This window comes from Molothrus aeneus, chromosome 8, assembly GCF_037042795.1.
Source record: "Molothrus aeneus isolate 106 chromosome 8, BPBGC_Maene_1.0, whole genome shotgun sequence".
NCBI lineage: Eukaryota > Metazoa > Chordata > Aves > Passeriformes > Icteridae > Molothrus > Molothrus aeneus.
In genome coordinates, this window is record NC_089653.1 from 18201031 (window position 1) to 18218156 (window position 17126).

Sequence of the window (17126 nt, forward strand, 5' to 3'; positions counted from 1 at the left end):
AAGGCTAAAATACCACCATGTAAAGGCAGCTCAGACTCAAATGAGTTTTTAGGCTTTTGAAGATCCCTCTTGCTCTTAATTTTCAAACCCTCCTCCCAATTAGTTTAGATCAGAATCAAATCTTTTCTAATGCTGCAATCTTGCTGAAATACCTGGAGACCTCAGCACCACCCAAGGCCTGTTACAGCCCTGTTTGCATTCAAACACCAGAGATCAGCTGGGTGCAGAATGAAGATGAAAAGCAATTTGAATAAAAACTTAGGGCAGTACTGGAGCTAGGCTAATAATCACCACAAAAAATTCCTATCCATAGTCCCAGTGTAGCAGCATGAGGTCCCACAAATTCATCTGAAAGGCTACTTTGCTGTAGGCAATTCTGGTTTTTTGGGTGTGAGGTGAGGATGGCCATACAAAAAAAAATTATACTAAGAGTCCAAAAGTCTCATTCAAAACTTTCAAGTGAAAAATTAAAAGAAAGCAGTACTTACAATTAAACCAGTACAACTACATGTTGTTTCAAAATACCTTTACAAAACAAAATGTTTGATTTTTAAATTCCCTGCTTACCATTACGTGTTAAAAATCATGGTTTCACTGAAACCACGTTTGTGAGCAGGGGGATTTTCCACGTGGGAGGCGAGTCAGGCCCCATAGGCTAGGCATGACTTTGTGCTGCATTCTGCTCCACGTGCTACTGTGCACGTACAGCCTCTCCACCCCTGCTGTGTGCACTCCACCTTCCTTTCTGAAAAGGTAAACAGCCCACGTTGAGGTTCCAGGTTTCCCTGACAATACCAAAATTGCTTATGTTTACAACAGCACCTTAACAAAACAACTCTGTGCTATGAGCAGTGCTGTGCTTTCTAAGTGCTCATTTTGGCTACCTAGTGCTCTCCACTGCCTTTCTAATCTAAAGAGAATTCTGCCCTACAAGTCATTTGAGTCTGACCTTGCTCACGCAGATGTTGCTTCCCAAACTGCTGCAGCCTGTGCAGACAAAATCGGGCAAACAACATAGCTAATAAGCTGAGCAGTGATGTACAATTATGTTTGCCCAATTTGGCAGTGTCTCTACTCTTGTGCAATAGTGCTTAATAGATGCAAAACTTCCCAGTCTGCACATCTTACAACCAAAATCAAACCAGCTCCACTGCCTTTGAAATGCTGCAGTTTCTTGTGAAATAACCGCTGTGGGGTCTGTAACACAGCACCCTGCAGAGATTCCTGAGTTCACTAAGGACAAGGCAGAAAATGAGCAAGTTTTGGAGAGAGTAGACACACACCTCTACCTACTAAAATACAGCACTAGTGCACTGGCACCCTGATGTGGCTGTGTCCAGAATGCAAGTACATATCCACGTGTGGTAACATGCTGTGTCATGCATAGAAATTTGCTTTCTCACAGTTGACCAGAGGTTACATTATTTGTTATTTGCCTTTTAACCATAAAAAACTTATATTGCCACATATGATCCATTTGATGCATGCAAACAAGCATGTTCCTGTGGGCATCATAAAGGGCAATCTCCACAGAGCCTTCTGCTACTTGAACTGAAAGTGAACCCTAGACTCACAGTGAGCAACAGTTTTTACAAATTCTGCCAGAGACAAAGACAAGACCACACAGAGAAAAGGGACAGAATCGGGGACCACAACTTTGAAGCCCTCGGGCCTTGGCTCCTTTAGCAAAGAAAAGAAACAAGTAACAGCCTCTTTAAGTTTCTGTCCTAGAAGGTGGCACCCACATCAGACCACATCTAATGTGCCTTTGCAATCTGCAAAGGGCTAAGGGAGCACCACAATATGGATGAAAAAGATCAATCAAACACATTGCAAATGATCCTACTCCATGACTGCCACAGACTTGGTAGCTTTTTTCAGCCCTTTCCCATGCCTGGAAACCAAAGAGAAGAGCATTGTAAGAAGGTTCTGGCAAAGTATTCATAGCATTATTTCCCCCCAGTTCTAGGATAATATCATAGCCTGCCTTCCCATAATGACTTTCTTCTAAGAAATACAAAGACCATTGCACTGATCAATGTCTCATCCACTAAAATCTTTGGGAAGGAGAGTATAGTGTTCTGATATATAAAATGGAAAACACAGACAAAGGGAGTGAGTCCATATAGCTTATTAGTGAGTGAACAGCAAAGGTGAGAAAGGAACCCAGATTTCCTCCTACCTTGCATCTCTTGCCAATTATGCTACACAAGAGCTTTGCTCTGAAGAAAGATGCACCAGGCTACTGGACTGACTTTTTTTTTTTAAGTAGCAGCCTGTGATAACAGCACCTCATTCACAGTTCCAGGAAAATTCAGGGAAAGGTTCCCAGGGACTTCATTAATTTAAATCAAGTTTGAAGAGATGAGGAAAAAAACTGTACTACATTGATTCTTGGGAACATCCTCTGAGGAGGCAGATTAGAAGGATCACTGACCTCTCCCTCATCTTTTGAGAGTAGCTGTCCACAAGAAAGAAAGTCTTCGTATTTGGCAAAGGGGATGACAGGCTCTGGCAGCTCTCGAAGGTAAAGCTTCAGGAGGGACGCCACAGTGTGAACATCTGTGTTGCTGCAACAGAGAAGAGGGAAGGAAATTTAGAAACCCACACTACCCCAAAGCTTGATGCCTTTTTTTGGGGGTGCATCAAGGGCCCTCTTAGGGACAAAGTAGGCACATGGAAGGAAGCTCTTCCTAGTCATTGGTAGTAGGCAGGAAGGTCTGCCTGGGAACAAGGGAATTCTCCATTCTGTCAGGACAGAAATGCACCTCAGGTAACACAGGCAGTGGAAGGGATATGCCTGTCCATAATACTGCTTAAGGTAGGGTGACACTGTTGTTCCTCTGCTAGTGTGGACCAGGAATGGGAGGAATAGTGCAGGCAAGTGCACAGTGATCACACAGCACTGACAACAGATGCATCCCTGCTCTGTGAAACATAACTGCTGAGTCTCTCACTGATCCTTCCTATAATCTCTCCAGCCAGCACACACGTACAGCTCACAGGCTGGGCTCCCACGTGCTCTGCTCAATCATTCAGTAAAAATGGTGGAAGCTGTATTTCCTCCAGGTCCTCTATTGCCTTTTGGTATGGCTGCCTGGCTTGTGGTATCTGAAACATCCTAGCCCATCTGTTATGATAGGATATCAGCTTTTATTTCCTCTCCTAGTCCAGGAACTTCTTTTTCCTCTTCTTTCTCCTTCACTTTGAAATTGGGGTTGAGGTGTCAGATCCCATGATGAACCCTTTCCAGCTACCCAGCTTCTGGATATGGGGATATCTCTCCCTCATTCCAATTTTCCTGTGGTACAACACTGTTAATCATTGCAGATGACCTCCTCAAAGGTTTTGACTGTTGGAAGTCTAAACAGATTCTCTCACCAGCTCCATCATTACCCTGACTGTCTTTAAAGAATTCTGAGAAAAACATATCAGTGAACACTGGGCAAGAGAGCTTCAAATCCTTTCTTCTCTCCAAAAGCTGAATATCTTCTATTTAGTATGTTTCTTTTTTGGAACACACAGCTAAAAGAAAACTGGGAAAACTACAACAGGAAACTGTCAGCAGATACTACATACTCCTCATCCTGCTCATGCTATTCCTATTAAAGAGCTCCATCATATTTAAGAATATCAGAGTTTTACACAGTGGTTTTCTTCAGCTGATTAAAGTGTTTTACAAATTAGATCAATACTTTTTTTTTTTCCTTTAGTGTGAAGTTTCAGGCATGGATGGTGGGTCTGACTATCCCTGAGAAGCAGAGCCCAGAACAGAGCTTCAGCGCCACTGGCTGCAGTAACTGTTTCATCCATGATGCCATATGAAATACAGCCAGACTTTCAGTCAACATGAAAGTGCAACAGGAACAGACTGATATAGGTGCTTCCAAAACAGCAACACCTGGCCTTTCATAAGAACATTGGAAAAGAAAGCCTTTTAAAAATAAATATTTTAATTGTCAGTCATTGCAGAGGTTTGATCCATCATGGGGCAGGCAGGCCATAAGCCTGGGATATCACTGTAGTTACAAAAGATGTCTAAAAGCACTGACTGCAGCTGGGAAATAAGAAAGGATATTCCTTTCACTGCACCTGATTTGGAAAGAAGCATAAGGATTTCACACTTCTGCTGCCAAGGTATCCCAGGCCATACAGAAATAAGCTGTAGTTACACATTGAGAAAATTATGGTTGCTAGGAGGGGAAGCATTTCATTTAGCCAGAGTGGCACTCCCTCTCCCTTCCTGCTCTCTGTGACTACAGGTGTGTGAGACAGACTGTATGGGGAATGGTGGAAAGAGCAAAAGGCAACAACTGGGACACCCTCAATTTTCCACTACTCGGGTACTCCAGGCTTGCTTCCTTTGATTGTGCACTGAACCCTTCATTGCTGCATTACACACTGACACACACAAGGCAGCCATTCCTTGCTGGAGGTCCTTGGTGCCTCTCCAAAAGGGGAGACTTAGCCCTGATCTGTTTAGCCAGTGCAAATACCTGTGGAAATAAAAGTGCTCTCTGCACCTGAGCTGGGGTAAGGCACTGCAAGAGGTTTCTGTGGATGGCCCATCCCTCGAAGTGTTCAAAGCCAGGTTGAAAGGGCTCTGAGCAACCTGATCTAGTGGAAGGTATCCCTGCCCATGGCAAGGGGCTTGAAGGAGATGAGCTTTAAGGTCCCTTCCAATCCAAACTATTGTACAATTGTATTTTGCTTTAAAAATGCTGTGTGGAGGCTTGGTTTATCTACATAACAAAGTTAGATAAGGCTAAATAAAACTTGAAATTGAAACTTTCACTCCTAATTAATTCCTTCTGTAGATAGTCCTGTTCCACAGTGTAAGCACTGAATTAAGATAATTCTAATTCTGAACTAGAACACCCAGACATTCAATTAAAAACACAAAGGTTTTGTTCAAGAAAAAATTAACTGAGAAAATTTTATGATTTCAAACTTATTTTTTCATGAAAATATTTCTAAATGTTTGACACTTCCATTTAGGGAGCAAATGCTGTTTGTGGTTAGGAATCAAAGAAAGGAGGATGGGTGGTCTGGGAAGCTGAGGGAAGGGAAGAATTAAAAGAATGTTTCAAATAAACTCTGAAGATATACTTCCCAAGATGAGACCAAACACTGTTTCTGCCCACGCAGGAGACAGTGCTGGCTCTTCCTGCAGTGGTAGGCAGGGAAGGGAAGGGATTGGCAAGGTTGAGACTGGCTGCAGGTCCAGGGGAAGCAACCCCCGAAGGTTAATGTGTTGGTAATACGCCAGATGCCGCTGGCATCACCTGGAAAGTCTGGGCTAGTGAGGATCAGCAAGAAATGATGCCAGGCCTCCAAGACAAGATCCCAGATCTGATCTCATTTATGGACCTGTGATAGAGATCAGACCAGATCTACACAACACCCTTGGATCCAAATATCCCCGAAGTTCAAGGTCTCTGTTAGGGTCAAGCCCCATTTCACAAAGGGCTATTGAGCTTTGTACAATGCTGACCTTCACTCCAGGCAGGATGCACTTCTGACAGAGTGCATGAAATGTTAGTTACAGGGTAAGGACAGCTATTGGCTGGAAGGCCTTGACAGCATTCATCTTTCTCATCATCCGACTGCCTGAGGGCCAATGTAGAGACAGCACAGCTGAGAGCTGCCCTTCCCTTGCTGCCCTTGGATGGAGCACGCAGAGACAGGGCTGGCACTCCTCCCATGGGAACCAATATTAAGCTGAGCATCTACAAAACAGCTGCTGGCATAAAGGCCAGGTAAAACGTCAGATGGTGGTGACTATTCTGAAACCTGTTGATAAAGGAAGAGTCAAGATATTGCTCCAGGCAGATCTGCTGGGAGAATGCAACATCTGAAAGCAGTACATCACCTAGTTCAGCTCTGTCACAACCATTTCTCTGATGGGATCCCACCAGCCCCTCAGTTTGCTACACCCAAATCTAGCAATGCTTTTCATTCAACATGTGCTTAAGCTGAAACACTGGAGGAGCCCCACACAGACCAATGAGCTCTGCTCCACCACTGAGCTGAATAAAGGCCTCCACACCCACCACCAGGGGGGAGAAAGCTTCATCAGCACTTTCAACAGAGAGGATGATGGTGTGGAAAGAACATGAGAATATGCAAGCCAGGATTGCCACTGCATGGACATTACTGGCAGATTTTACATGTCACACATACACCGGCCTGAATTTGGTGATGTCAACTCACCTGTCAAAAAGGGGTTTCTCTCCACAGTCAAAAGAGTCCTGCAGATCTTTGACGAGGTTGGCCTGTCCGGGCATGCGGAAGAGCCCCTCCTCGGTGAGGCCTCGCTCCCGGATGAAATCCACGCACTGCTCCACCAGCAGCGGGGCCAGGCGCTGCCCATAGCGCCGCTCGTACTGCACCGTGTCCTCCAGGCGCTGCCCGAAGATCCCTGCCACCAGAGAGAGAGAGACACCTGCGGGTCAGCTCAACCCTGCCTGAGCTCCTGCTTGGGGGATCCCTGCCACCAGAGAGAGGGACACCCGCGGGTCAGCTCAACCCTGCCTGAGCTCCTGCTTAGGGGATCCCTGCCACCAGAGAGAGAGAGACACCCGCGGGTCAGCTCAACCCTGCCTGAGCTCCTGCTTGGGGGATCCCTGCCACCAGAGAGCAAGAGACACCCGCGGGTCAGCTCAACCCTGCCTGAGCTCCTGCTTGGGGGATCCCTGCCACCAGAGAGAGAGAGAGACACCCGCGGGTCAGCTCAACCCTGCCTGAGCTCCTGCTTAGGGGATCCCTGCCACCAGAGAGCAAGAGACACCCGCGGGTCAGCTCAACCCTGCCTGAGCTCCTGCTTGGGGCACACAGGGAAGGAAGCTCTCACATGGAGGGGGCAGCCTGTTGAAGGTCCAGTTTCTAACAGACTCTGAAGAATAAAGCTATTTTTTAAAAACAAGAATTACATGATGAATATTTTTTTTCTGCTTGACAGTGCTTCAAACTGCTCTCTGCCCTAAGCTGGTTTGTATCTCATACACAAGGAAGGTAGGCTTAAGGTTATGTTTATGGTTTTCCACAGCTGTGCTGGATTTAGATTAAGTATTTATACTTTCATTGCAGCTCCCATCCCAAGAAGACCAAAACAAAGGCTACATTGACTTTATGGGGCACATGTCCTTGCTGCATGCACCCACTGCTTAGGCTGTCCCACAGCTGCCCTCCATTAGTTTGCAGCTGGCCAGCCCAACAGGCAGCAATCCAACTAGGGACTGCTAATACAGCAGAGTACAGCTGTCAGCATTAAAACTGGATATTGTGAGAATCTTCCACCATCCTGGCAGACTCTATTTCTTTTCCTTTCATTGAACTTGCTGAATGAAAATTTAAAATGAAAAAAAAAAACAGCAAAAATCATCTTTGACTACAGATTGCCCTTCCTACTAAAAATTGTGTGCTGTACCTCTTGCATCTTGAAAATATCAGAAGCACCATATTCTGTAAAACCAGACTGGCCTAGGTTAATTCTTTAGTCAGATCTACTGTAGACACTTATCATTAAGCATTGTCTGTTTCTCTGGGGAGTATGGAGTTCCTGGCCAATACCAGCTGCTGAATGCCACTTTTCTGGCATCAATTTTTTCAGCAAGACAGAAGGGGCTCAGGCTGTGTAAGTCAGAGATCTTAGTTCAATCCCCACCACTAGGAGACTGCTCCATCTGAAAGGACTGCCACTGAGTTGAGTTCTGAAACTCTAATTCTAGCACCCTACTATGTTTGGTGGAGTAAGAGAAGAGAGTATCCAAGTTAATAATGTTTTGGCAATAAGAATTCAGTAAATGAGGGAATCCCAGAATCTACTTCCAGAATTTCAGAATCTACTCAAGAACTTCAAATTAAACCAGACCAGAGCAGGTAGGAAATTCTATTCAGGGATTTCTCAAAGCTCCAAGAAATTTTCTGTAGATATCAAGGATCTTTAGATAATTCATTCAGCACTCAGTTAAACCTGCAGGTCTGGAAAAAAAAAAAAAAAGGCAGCGCGCAATATTGGAGTCACACTGTTTCTCACTCCATAGCCAGAAGCTGTGTTTAATACTTGCACATATGTGCTCATACCAGGCCAGGGAATCTGGTCATTTCTAAAGGCTCCACTTACCTTCCCCCACTAGAGACCATGTCTTCCTCTTTTTTTTTTTAGTGCTACATTTATAAGAGGCTGGTAACTGCTGGTAGGACATTTCCTAACTATCCATCACTGTTCTTCATAGGAGACACCCTGTCAAACCATACCTGCTTTCTATATTCAGTCCAAGCCTGCTGAATCCTCAGTAAAACAAACCTCCCATTATCAGTTTCAACTCACTGAATGAAAGCTGCAAGAAGAATCCTGAAGCCCAATTTCCTTTCCCTGCCTGTTTGTTATACATCAGAAGACAGAAACTTTCCTTACACCACAGCCTACACAACTGCATTACAGTATCAAAGCTGGAGGGCCATGCAAAGTCTCAAAGGAAATTCCCTCATCCTGGCAGGAGAGCATGCCCTGGAGCATGGGAGTGACTTATCTTTATCACTGTATGTGTTGGGTTTATTGCAGAGTAAAGGTTTTACTAGTTCTTATTTCTAATCTGAGTTTTCACTGAGTTGGGTGCCTCTGAAGTCAGTTTCTAGGAAAGAGAATCTCTTTCTGGTTTTGCACAGATTGCTTTATAATCCCATCATGTAATCCCTGCTGTCATGATGGGGCATATCTATTTCCTTAAAATGACGTATGTTGTCCACTTTTCCAGATGCAAGACAAATAAATTCAGGGAGGTTGGGACGTGGCACGTGTCAGGGCAATAGCAGCCCTCTTTTCTCAAATCCCTACTTCCTGAATCTGTTTCCTAATGGGTCTGTCTAGAGAAAACTCTGGGAAGGAGGCAAATGCTCTGCATTCCCCAGGCATAAAGCACATGTACAGTGTTCTTCTATAAACTTATGTTCTGATATTCTACACTTAACTTAGATCAAGGACAAAAGCATTGTCAGACACACACATAAGCAAGCACAGGCAGAACAAGCATATGCATAATCTCCACTGAAGAGAATCTCCTTTTCCCCAGCCTTGACTGGTCTGTGATCAGCCACATCTCTAATGCATTTCAGGCAGCATCAGTCCTTGCCTTCACAGTCAACTTGGATCACAACAGCAAGAGCTTTCTGTAGGTGCAATCTACAGTGAGTGACTTCTGGAGACAAGAGAACTACAGTCAAATAGAGACCACCAACACAGAGGTTAAGGAATGTGATGCTAAGAGACAGAAGGGTGATCTCCTTTGAGACTAAGATGGAGCAGCAGATGGACCCGTCACAAACACAGTCTCACCATCACTGTGGGTGTCTCCTGCACAGCCAGATGCTGGGGATCCCATCTTTCCTCCTCACACACTAAGGTCAGTAACACTTTTCTCCTTGATGAAAACAACAATCTTTGGAGGAAATAAAGGCATTGAAATATTCTTATACTGCAGTATTCTTCACCTCCCTTCAGACCATTACAAATAAGTAACAAGAAAAACCAGACATGAAACAAACATGACCGAGGAAGAAGTTGATCTACCTATCACAGAATGAGGGAAAGGAGCTGGCACAAGCATGGGGGCTTTTTCTTGTGTAACAGTGTCTGCTGAAGGGCTGTGCTAGTGAGATCACACAGTCTGTATAGGTAATTTTTGGTGGGAAGAGGACTCGCATCATTGCTGGGGTGAAAGACTTCTGGCAGCCCAGCTGTCTCTCAGCTGCCTCCCACCCACGTTTGGCAGTCCCACTCCGACCCAACTCCAGCTGCAGATCTATGCCTTTCATTCTCCCTTGAAACTGAACCCTAATTTTCCAGGGAAGCATTAGAAAGGATCACCAAACATTGCTGAGACAAAATAATTCACCCAAAATAAGTCTTTTGCTAACTGCGATTTTCCCTTTGTTACATTTTTCAGTTACACTGCAGCTCCATGCTTTTTCTTTCTCTCTGTCCCACTTTTTTTTTGCTGAGCCACAAGCAAGGGCCACCAGAGATGTTGCTCAGAAGGAGGACTGCACCCAGGCTGAGTCTTTTGGCAGTAAGAGCATTATGGTTGGTGTTAAGAGAGAAAAAGCACAAGAGTTGCAGTTAGTGGGACTGAAAAGTTGGCCTTGGAGAAATTGCTCATCTGTGCAGTGGCTGCAGAACTTGTCCATGGCTTAGAAAAGAAAAATAATATAAAGATACATAGAAAGAGCAATCTAAAAACTATTTATGGAGTGGGGCTAGAAATGTTCTGTCAAAAGGAAGTCTGAGATGCTGACAGTTCTGGGCTGGCTATCTGGGCATCTGCTTGATGAAGTTTGGGAGAATTATCACTTGGACCCTCTCAGTCACACTGGCAACACACTTAGCAGGTACGCCTACTTCAGTCTCCCAGTGCCACACAGGGCAAACTGAGGAACTGGTGTTCTGTGGCTCTGTATCATTCCTCTCATTTCTGTCAGGTCTCAGAGCTTGTAAAAGTGATGTAGTTAAATGTGCCTGAAACTCCCAGTATATGACAGCATCTCCAGTTTGGACAGGGACTGCCCTGCCTTGCAAGGAGAAGCAATGTGGAGCCAGTCACACACAGCCTCACTGCCTGCTCCTCAAGGCACAGGCCTGTTTTTAATCACTGGGCCCTGCCGCTCAGACTGAACTTGGCAGCGCTTCACTCCATTTGATGATCCTGCTGGAAGACATTAAAGTATTTTTCTTCATTCTAAAGAAGGGGAGCCAGTGCCATCTAGTCACACTCCAGACAGTGTTAAGCTGGAAATAAAGTCAAAAGTTTACTAGCAACCTAAGGGTTAACTTTCCTTGTCATAACCTTATCTATAGCTAGGCCCTTTTGTTTGATTTCAAAGCAGAAAAAAACTCCAGCATGCCTGGAACCACATCCTTAATCTCAGAAAGATTCAAGAGATACTAAAAAAATGAGCTAGCAGAGCTACAGAATTTCTTTCCTCCACTCCAACAAGCTGCCTCTGTTCTTTAAAGATTTAGGTGACTCTTTGTGGAAAAAGCAAGCCAGGAATGATGTACTGACTAAGACACAGACAGGCTCTCTGTCCTGGCCTGAACAGCTCACCCACCAGCTCCAGGCATACAAAGCCTATACATTCAGCTATGCTGTCCAGACATGCAGTGGGCAGGAAAATATATGCTCTCTGCTACATTTTTCCTCATCATAGGCTCTGAGTTCAACCAAAATAAACTAAAGACAGAGATAAAGTCAGTTTTTGAGTAGATTTTCTTCATACAGAGGACTAAGGACTCCGCATCTGCTTAAAGTGTGAAAAGTCCAGGCACACCTACGTCAGCTCTATGTGCAGCTTATTCCACACACGTTAAAAGATGTGTGGGAAGATAATCAGGCTTACACCTGGGTGCTTCTCCACAGCAGCACATACACCCGCGCACGCATGTGGTGCCTCACAGACAGGCAGTTTATGGATATAAAGATTGTGTACGTGCTCACCTGCACAGGTAAGTGCCTGCTTTTACCTTCCCACTTTCATTCTTAAGTTCCCATTTATCTGTCCCTCTCACACTTGAAAGCACTGAGAAAAAATCACGGGCAGACATTCAGAAATGCATGTGTTTCCACAGCACAAAACACACACAAATCTTTAACTTGTTTCCTCTCCCCTAGCCCACCCAAGCACAGACTACGTGAATTACTGCAGCAGCAACAGAAAAAGGAGTTTCATGGTAGGAGCCGTGTGTACTAAAAAAGATAGTCCTGAAAAACTAAACAATTGAATGCAAGAATAGGGGGGAAAGCAAGGAGGCAAAAGACAACTAGGAATCAAGAAAAATTGACAACATAACTTGCCTAGAGTCACACAAATGAGTCTGTGGTACAACTTGGTGTCTTCTGACCCCGCTCCCAGAAAGAGTAGTCCATATACTAGAAGGTGATTGCTCTCATCTACATACATCCATTTAAATATTCTGTAGATATGAAATAGAAACACCTCTCCCCAGAACTATCTTCTATGCTAGCTTGCTAACATGCTAGCTTGGTATCCAGTAGTATTTTTGGCCATAGACTGTGTCCTTCCCACTACTCCTTCCCTCTTTGTAAAGTCAGCTCCTATTTTAGATTCTTAGCCTCTGTCTAAGGCTACACTTAAATATCTGCTTTTCCTCTAGCAAAAGGAAACCATAACAAATCTAAACTCTGGAAAATCATCTCATACCTCTGGTTCTTGTGCAGCACTCCGCTACATGACAGGCGCTGAGCTTCAAGCAGAAACCAGGCAGTGTCAGACAGCAGGAGCGGCAGAGAAAGAAAGTCCTGACTTCAGGCATCAGACACATTCTGAGTCCCAGCACTGGCAGCTTTCCATTCACCCAGCACTACAGAGCACAGAGCAGCCGATCTGCCCTGGGAGATAATCTCGGCAGCACATCTGGTCTTAGCTCCACAACTCGGCATTAATTATGACTTGTGCAGAAAGCATTTGAAATATCCAATGAGCTGCAGAGCTGCCCGGCTCGCTCCGCGCGGGGAAGGAGAGAGGAGAAAGACAGGCAGGTAGGGTCTTGCCCACCCTCGAAGCAGCCGCCAATGTAAACAGCAGCTAAGTATGGGTCACAAGTTTTAACAAAGGCATCCCCCATCGGCTCTGTAATATATTCATGCTCTAATTGCTTGTCAGATCTATTCCAGATAGCTGGAAAAGCTGAGCAACAGTTGCTGTCTGCATGCCACGCTTTGGATCCTTCCTGATACAGGCAATATTACTGTGCTGCAGGCAAACTGGTGCCCTGGTCTGGCCTCCCATCTGCTTTCAAAGCGACAGAAGCAGAAACCTAATTTTGGAGGGGAACATTTCCCCACAGTAGCCTCAGCATGCTCTGAGAATACCTCCACAGCTCTGGGACAGGCTGGAAAGTCTAACAAAGCTTAGGAAAAGCTACACTCCTTGACCTGTGCAGGTTTTTTGGTGCTTACTGCCTCTGCTTTAGCTCTTTACAAAGAAGTTGCCTGAACTAATAGCTCACTTGAATAACTGGTAGAGGAAGGGACTACAATCACTACATGTGAACCAATACCCAGGCACTTGGCTTGCAGGAAAACACTCACCCCTCCCAGCTCTCGCTCTCAGGGTAAGAAGCCTGTCATTAACAAAAACGCTTACCATGCAATGCCCTGTGCAGTTATACAAAGGTCAGGCCACCACTCCATTCACAAAATGCACTCATGTGACTGCAGATCTGCAGCAGTCACCACGCAAAACCCTTGCACCAGGCTTCTGAGCAATTTTATCACTATTAGCTAAGTTAGAGAAAACTTCTCCCTCTGCAGGTGAAAAAAACAAACAAACAAACAAAAAAGCCCTTTCTGAAGCTGTTCATCTGCTTCAGTTGTTAAAAGGTCTGTGGTCACTATATAGAGCACATTCACCTGAACTTAGTGGCCCACCCCTTGCCCACTTCTGAAGAACAGAGTGCTTCTCACCATAAGTAAAGGCAGTACCAGGATCAAAAGCATCAGTTCTTGAACATGGTGTGATTCTTAGAGCTGTTGTGTGCAGGGCCAGAAGCTGGGACTTGGATTATCCTAGTGAGTCCCTTCCAACTCAAATATTCTATGACTGGCAAGATAGTAAGGTATTCCCTACCTATTTAAGGTATACCCTGAGTAGCATGGTTCTGCACAACTAGACACCAGAAGGCCAGTCAATACACCAGACACTATTTAAAGGACCCTAAAGAATATTTAGAAAGTGATGGAAATCCTTAAACCCAAGGTACAAATGAGCTCCTCAGTATCCTTCACCCTTTTATTATCCTCTCTTCTCCTGTGGTGAACACAGCAGGCTACAGGTTAGGGAGAGCCTACCCACAATGCTAACTGGTGAGCACAACAAGTCTGCTTTTAAATAGCTGAGATGCCACCAGAGTTTCTGGCACTGTTTCCTGGAATAACGCCTCAAATTGTGCCACATCTGCTAATAACATTATGGAGCTTAGGATACAGTGTTTGGGATGGAAGCACAGGAGATAGCAAATGCAGACTTTTGTTCTTCCATTCACTTCTCCACTGCTGTTTTCCATCTCCCAGAACACAGGAACAAGGAGGTATCCAATGAAATAGAAAGTCGTGCTGTTTAACATGGGTATTGTTATACCCGAAGTATAATTAATCTGTGAAATTCACAGCCTCTGTGTGGCCAAGGACACAGCATGACTGAAGCAGGATCAGACTTCAGCAGTACTTACAATGCTGTGAGACGATGAAACTGATGCAAACTCTTCTCCAAAGAGCAAACACAGCTCTCCGGTGAGAAAAAAATCTGGAGCACATGCTCACTCAGATAAGCATCAGAAGTGAAGCAGAAAATGGGAGCTGTTTCAGTGCTGTTCCCTGCACAAGGTAACTCTGCAGCTATAGGTGTCCTGAGACAGCAACACTGTGCTACACACTCCACAAGTAGCACCTGTCTTCTTACATGAAGCTCTCAAACCTTTTAAAAACATGGGGTTAAAATTAATGATTTAGACTACAGAATATTATAAGACTGCAATGGAAATCACTATATATATATATATATACACACACATAATTTTTCTTCTGTGTTTTGAATTTACACATCACACTTGGATCCTGCTTTCTCTGTTAACCACATTTGTCAAAATTGAAATCCAAGGTTCACACATAATCACTGGACTGCAGGGGCTGCAGGATCCAGAAGTATACTTGATACTGCAATTGTAGCAATATAATCCAAAACATTTGCCACATATATCATGAAAACTTCCACCTGGAGATCTCCCTATACACGTATGCCAAGGAGAGAATGGATAATGGAGACTGAACTCCCTCTTCCCACACTGGTATGAAGTTTTTTAACTGCAGAAAAATTTAGCAGCTCTCATTTTCTAAGAAACAACTTAGGTTTATAAAATTGCTCAGACATTACATCTCCCATGAACTTGCTGCTGGGGAGCTGGAGGTGTTCTTTCCCAGTGTCATTGCAGGGAGAAAGCCCCAGCCCTGCTCTTCTGAGCTAGCACTGCTGCAGTTATTCTGTCGCAGGTACCAGAACAGAAGAAAGCATCCCGCCTTTACACATCGCTACAAGCCTCGAGATTGGCTGGAAAGCTCACTACAGCTCACACAACCTCTGAAAATCCAGGTATGTTTCAGGCTTGGCATCTAACTCAGGTGAAATTCAATCTTGGGTCTGGTTGCAACAGACAGGAGTGGTGAACCTGCATGAACTCGGAGGATTTCTCCTCATCTCTGACTGTGAGCAAACTTCTTGGCTTGCACAGCTCTAGCAAGTGCCCATGGGGTGTGTGTATTTTTAGATGCTGGATTAGAGGATTAGCTAATATACAGGTACACTCAAGCAGATCTGAGGGAACTCAAATCTAGGAAATTGCTCTATTTGTACACAAAGGGCTTAGTATCAAAGTTAGAGCCATAGCTGAAGTTCCCTACTTTACAAGAAGGTTGAACCTTGTGCAGACTCCTTTTTCAGGCAAGGTAAACCTGGGCACTTGAACATCTTTTATCTGCTGAAAGCTGGCAGTGAACTGGTTAGAGGTGATCAGTCATAGAGCTGAACCCAGCAGGAAAAACTTCAGCACTAATATCTTCTGTACAGAAATTTTCCTATTTTCTCCCTCTTCAAGCACTTTGGTCAGATCCTTCCCTAAACAAAATTATGTCCCCACACCCCTCACCAGCTCTGTGCTGGGGTCTCAACCCTTACTGGGGAAATTAAATCTTTTGAGGGTAAACAGGCTTCTGTTTACTGACTGATAAAACAATTCACTCTGGGTTAAAGATTTGCAAATAGCTATGCTCACCTTTCTACCACAGTAGATTCTTCTTAACCTGTGTGATGTGCCTTCCCATCTCTCTAAAATATGCCAGGAAAGGAACTGACTAAGCAGCACTGTAAATTACCCAGTGATGGGCTGACCAGTTTATGCTCCAAACTGAGATTATAACTGTGCTCACAGAGAAAAGATGATAAACAGACCTAAACATCACTTAGCCACAGCATTCTGAACCCAGAGCCAACCCCCTGTGTTTATTGCTCTATTTCTCTCTAAAGAAAGGCAAGAGCATTTAGAGAACAAAACAGCAAGAGCAGCAACAAATGCCTTTTATCAAGCAGTGATCTGGACCAATGTGCCCTGGACAACTTCTTTCTCCCCACATCCTAAGATCATGTTTTACAGAATTTTTTACTTGTTGACTCTTCCATATGTCTCTCTATGTTTAAAAGACAGCTTCTATATGATTGTCTGAAGCTATGTCTGTAGAAAGCACTTGGTCAGCAGGTCACCTTTTTCAAGTGGTGCTGCTTGTTGATGCCCTCACTGCACAGAAAAGTTTTACAAAACTTCTGGGTGTTAGTAAATAAAAAACAGTTACGACATAGTGTAATTGTTGCTATCAGTGTCTTATCTCAGTAGAGATGGATCCCAGCTGTGGGTTCAAATGAAAGGATCATGGAGTCTGAAACCTCTAGTATGGAATAAAATTATTCACCTGGATTTCTGGCCATCCTGGAACCTGGCAGGGACTGAGATCCACATTCACAGCCAACATTTAGCACATTAGGCACTTTTATCCATTCAGAAAGCCAGACATGGCTTTCTTATGTCCTGAAGCTTTTCCATATCCCAAGCCTCCCCATATCCCAGGGTTGATAACCTAAGCACAGTCATTCATTGAGATGCAGACAGGATAAACACCAAACACACGGATGTTTATCCAAATCAAACTTCATCAGAAATACCTCAGCCAGTCTCTAACCTTCAATAAACTCTGATACAGCACTCCAAGAACATCCATTCCTGCTCTGGGATGACCAAGCACAGGCTCCACTCAGAACCCAGCCCAGCCTGGGCACCAGCACTGACCATCACTGAGAGTCTTGGGCCAGCAGCTTTAGAGGTGAAACACATGCAAGGAGCAGGGGAGCAGGATCTGACTTCTAAAGGTAAGGTCTTTAAAAGTCAGTAAGGAACACCTTGACATGCTTTAGTTTTGATTCTATTTTAGACTCTTCCATCAAATATTTACACACTATACACCATCCTTGATAAGAACCACTCTGACGCTTCTCTTCTTCAGGCT

At 44.4% G+C, this 17126-nt stretch overlaps 1 protein-coding gene across 1 annotated transcript in view; it reads right to left on the reverse strand.

The window, feature by feature from the left end:
* Positions 1-17126, reverse strand: part of ARHGAP22 (Rho GTPase activating protein 22) — a 123318-nt gene that overhangs the window by 16820 nt on the left and 89372 nt on the right. The window contains exons 5-6 of the mRNA XM_066555118.1: positions 6214-6421; positions 2438-2570 (exon numbers count right to left, since the gene is read on the reverse strand). Coding sequence (XP_066411215.1) covers positions 2438-2570; positions 6214-6421 — 341 coding nt within the window. The remainder of the gene's footprint in view (positions 1-2437; positions 2571-6213; positions 6422-17126) is intronic.